We start from the raw sequence: 3,255 nt of genomic DNA, 5'->3' as shown, positions 1-3,255 counted from the left end.
CACGCACGCACGCACGCACGCACGCACGCACGCACGCACGCACGCACACACGCACGCACGCACGCACGCACACACACACGCACGCACGCACGCACACTTCATAATCCTATTTGATGAGGCAATATCTTAATGATACCTGATGTGGCCCCTTTGGCCCCCCTCAAGGGAGGTCTGTCCTCAGTCATCATAATCATCCTCACTGCTTCTTTTAGAGGAAGACAATCTGTATAACGCTAAGGGTTTCAGCCTTATCGATGCAGGGAGCTGTTCTAAAGCAACCCGGCTGCCTTTGTGAGTCAGAGAGGGAGAGCGTAGATTCCAGGGAATCTAACAAAGTATTGTTTTCCTCATAAATCAGAGACTTATAAGTAGGATGGTCTGATTATAGTGTATCTGTTATCTGAGGTCTTTGTGCGTTGCCTGGTTCAAGCTTAATGTGTGAATCAGTATGTTGGTCAGTAGCCCTTGTATCCACAGTCAGACTGGACAGTGTGTTTGGTGCAATGTAGCGGCTAGCCTTTGGAGCCCATTAAATCCAGAGGCTGTTTTTCCTGCTGAGTCTCACTAGGCCGTGACAGGGCCGGAGAGGGCTGCAAGGGAGAAACAAATAGCCCAACTCATCCTGGCCATAAAGAAGGTTGCACCACAACCCAATAAGGGTCTGACGCTGATGAATGTGACCAGGGACAGAAAGGCGACCCTGGCCAGTCTCCACCAGAAATGAAACCACAGGGATATAAAATAGGTTATTATCGTCACACAGTGACAGCCAAACGGACAGAAGGGCAGAGATCGATGGACGGACAAAGTGACTAAAAAGGAGGTTGAGTAGGAAGAGCAGCGAAGATTAAGGGAGAGATTACAGCCAGAAAAGTCCAAGGTTGGATAACCTCAGGATCCCTCCTGAATCTGCCGTAGTAGGATCTGAGTCGGGCTTCTTGTCTGGTTGTGAGGCTTGATGTTCTCAAATGCGTCAAAGCTTCGGCAACGAGATGCATATTCTAATAGCTCCACACAGACAGAAGAGCTGCCAGCCTCCATTCAAACGCTGCCACATGATAAAGATCAAGTGCTGACGGAGAATCGAGCATCGTGCTGCTTATAAGCATCAGTTCTTTCAGTGGAGGAGTACAGAAATTACAAATAGAATGTGTAGTAACTAATTAGCTGGGTATGCTCCTTGTGATATAATATATTTATTGTGTCCCTGCGACTGGGTATCTGCGTACAATGGCGAGAGTTGAGATCATGCAAAAGCGAAGCACCAATCTTCGATACCGGTCGATAATAGTGCTGATACTGACATATTGGATGAATTGAACCAGATATTAGTCAGAAGTAAACAATGAATCCACATTGAATACTGTTTCTTGGTCATTATTCAATATTGAAAAAATCACAACTTTATAAATCTTCTAGAAAAGTATACTTGTGAAAGTCCGAAAAAGAAACTTGGTGTATGAATATCTGATATGATAACTATGCGGTGATATGTAGCTACAGCCTCATGTGACCTTAGACTAAGAACGATTGGTGAAGCTCGTGGACTCACCGGCAAAGACATGGGTGGGGTGACGGGTGAAGGAAGGCTGCGGGCCGGCGACTGGTTTGGCCGGTGCGGCGGGGAGAGCTGCGTCTGTCCGGAGGTGGAGGAGCAGGTAGAGCCCGGAGACGGGACAGAGGTCTGCTGCTGGCTGGGCGGGGTCATGTGATGCTGGGATGACAGCTGGTTCTGGGTGTGGGCGAGGGTCTGTTGGTGATGGTGTTGCTGCTGTTGCTGCTGCTGATGTTGTTGTTGCTGCTGCTGCTGCTGCTGGTGGTGGTGCTGCATCTGTTGGAGCTGCTGCAGGTGTTGGAGCTGGGAGCTCAGTGATGAGGTAGCTGTTGATGAAAGAACAGCGAGTCGTTTGATTCGTCTTTGACCTGAACTCTCCATATAGAGAGCAACAAAACGCAAATCAAAGTGGGACGGACAACATGTGTTTTAGCACATAAACAGCGAGCCCTCATTATTTGAAGAATATGCTCACACCTCAGATAGAAACACTGGACACATGGAGGTGTGGGATGTATAGCATGAACAGTGAGAGGTAGATGCAAATTGCATGGAGCCACAACAAGGTCCTCCAGGGTTTTTAGGCTGCATGATAGAGTCAGTGAATTTAATTTAGATAGTTGGAGGACAAAGCTATCAAGCCTGACTGATATAATTGCTCTCTCTGGAGCCAAGAGTCTTCATTGTCACTTGGAGAATGTCAGAATCTTTGGTTTAATGGCTTCAAATCTCATAAGAAAGAGACATCCATCTTCACTGGAGGACTTCAGAAATAAACCCATTAACTAATTGGATCCAATAATGGAGCGCCATTAGAACTTAATTTCTACATTTAAATGCTTATACATTTTTATGCAGCTTAGCACTCAGGCTGAGCCAGTCTGCAGCCACACCAGCATGCAAATACTCCCAAGGATCCAGAATCCACCTCAAATATAAGATAGACAACAAATAATGTCTACTAAAGGTATCAGCAGTAATACTATACGTGGAGAATTGGGCTAAAAAACAACAGCTAAGCTGACCGTCACAGCTCTTTCAATAGAATAAAGGACAAAGCTCACAGATATGACGGATAGAAAATTGTTTTTATACATCTGCTCACATTCAGAAAGCTCTTAACGGCCTTCACATCCTTAAAAGAAACTATATTCTATACAAAACAATGAATGTATACAGTGACACAAAAAAGTGATTCATAGGTCACGCTAAATGCAAAGGGAATGAGACACGCAGTTAATCTGTTGCCTTTGACTCTGTGATGTTACGGCTTTGTAAAGAAAACAAAAGGATAACAGAAACAGATCACAACAGGATTTTCTCAGGATTGAAAGAGGACACGAGCTCGGAGGGAACAAGAGTCTGATCTGTGTGTTGATCTCTGACTGGACTTCACCGACTAACTGATATAATTGCACAAAAGCAACAATTTTTCTCTCTAAACTACTTTAATGAAACCCATTTTCTCCAAATATATATAAAAAAAAAAGTGCATTGAAATTCCCTTATGACAGATTTTGTTAAATTTGACACATTGCATGTACAGTATATATATACATATATATATATATACATATACACATACATATACATATATACATATACACATATATACATATACACATACATACATATACACATATATACATATACATATATATATACATATATATATACATATATATATATATATATACATA

General features: G+C 43.2%; 1 protein-coding gene across 1 annotated transcript in view; it reads right to left on the bottom strand.

Moving 5' to 3' along the window:
* Positions 1 to 3,255, bottom strand: part of pou6f2 (POU class 6 homeobox 2) — a 63,276-nt gene that overhangs the window by 28,389 nt on the left and 31,632 nt on the right. Inside the window, exon 4 of the mRNA XM_031850560.1 lies at positions 1,553 to 1,881. Within this exon, the coding sequence (XP_031706420.1) occupies positions 1,553 to 1,881 (329 nt within the window). The remainder of the gene's footprint in view (positions 1 to 1,552; positions 1,882 to 3,255) is intronic.

This window comes from Anarrhichthys ocellatus, unplaced genomic scaffold (assembly GCF_004355925.1).
Source record: "Anarrhichthys ocellatus isolate YVR2014 unplaced genomic scaffold, GSC_Weel_1.0 scaffold10, whole genome shotgun sequence".
NCBI lineage: Eukaryota > Metazoa > Chordata > Actinopteri > Perciformes > Anarhichadidae > Anarrhichthys > Anarrhichthys ocellatus.
Note: the sequence above shows the minus strand (reverse complement) of the source record. Positions and strands in the feature narration are given on the sequence as shown.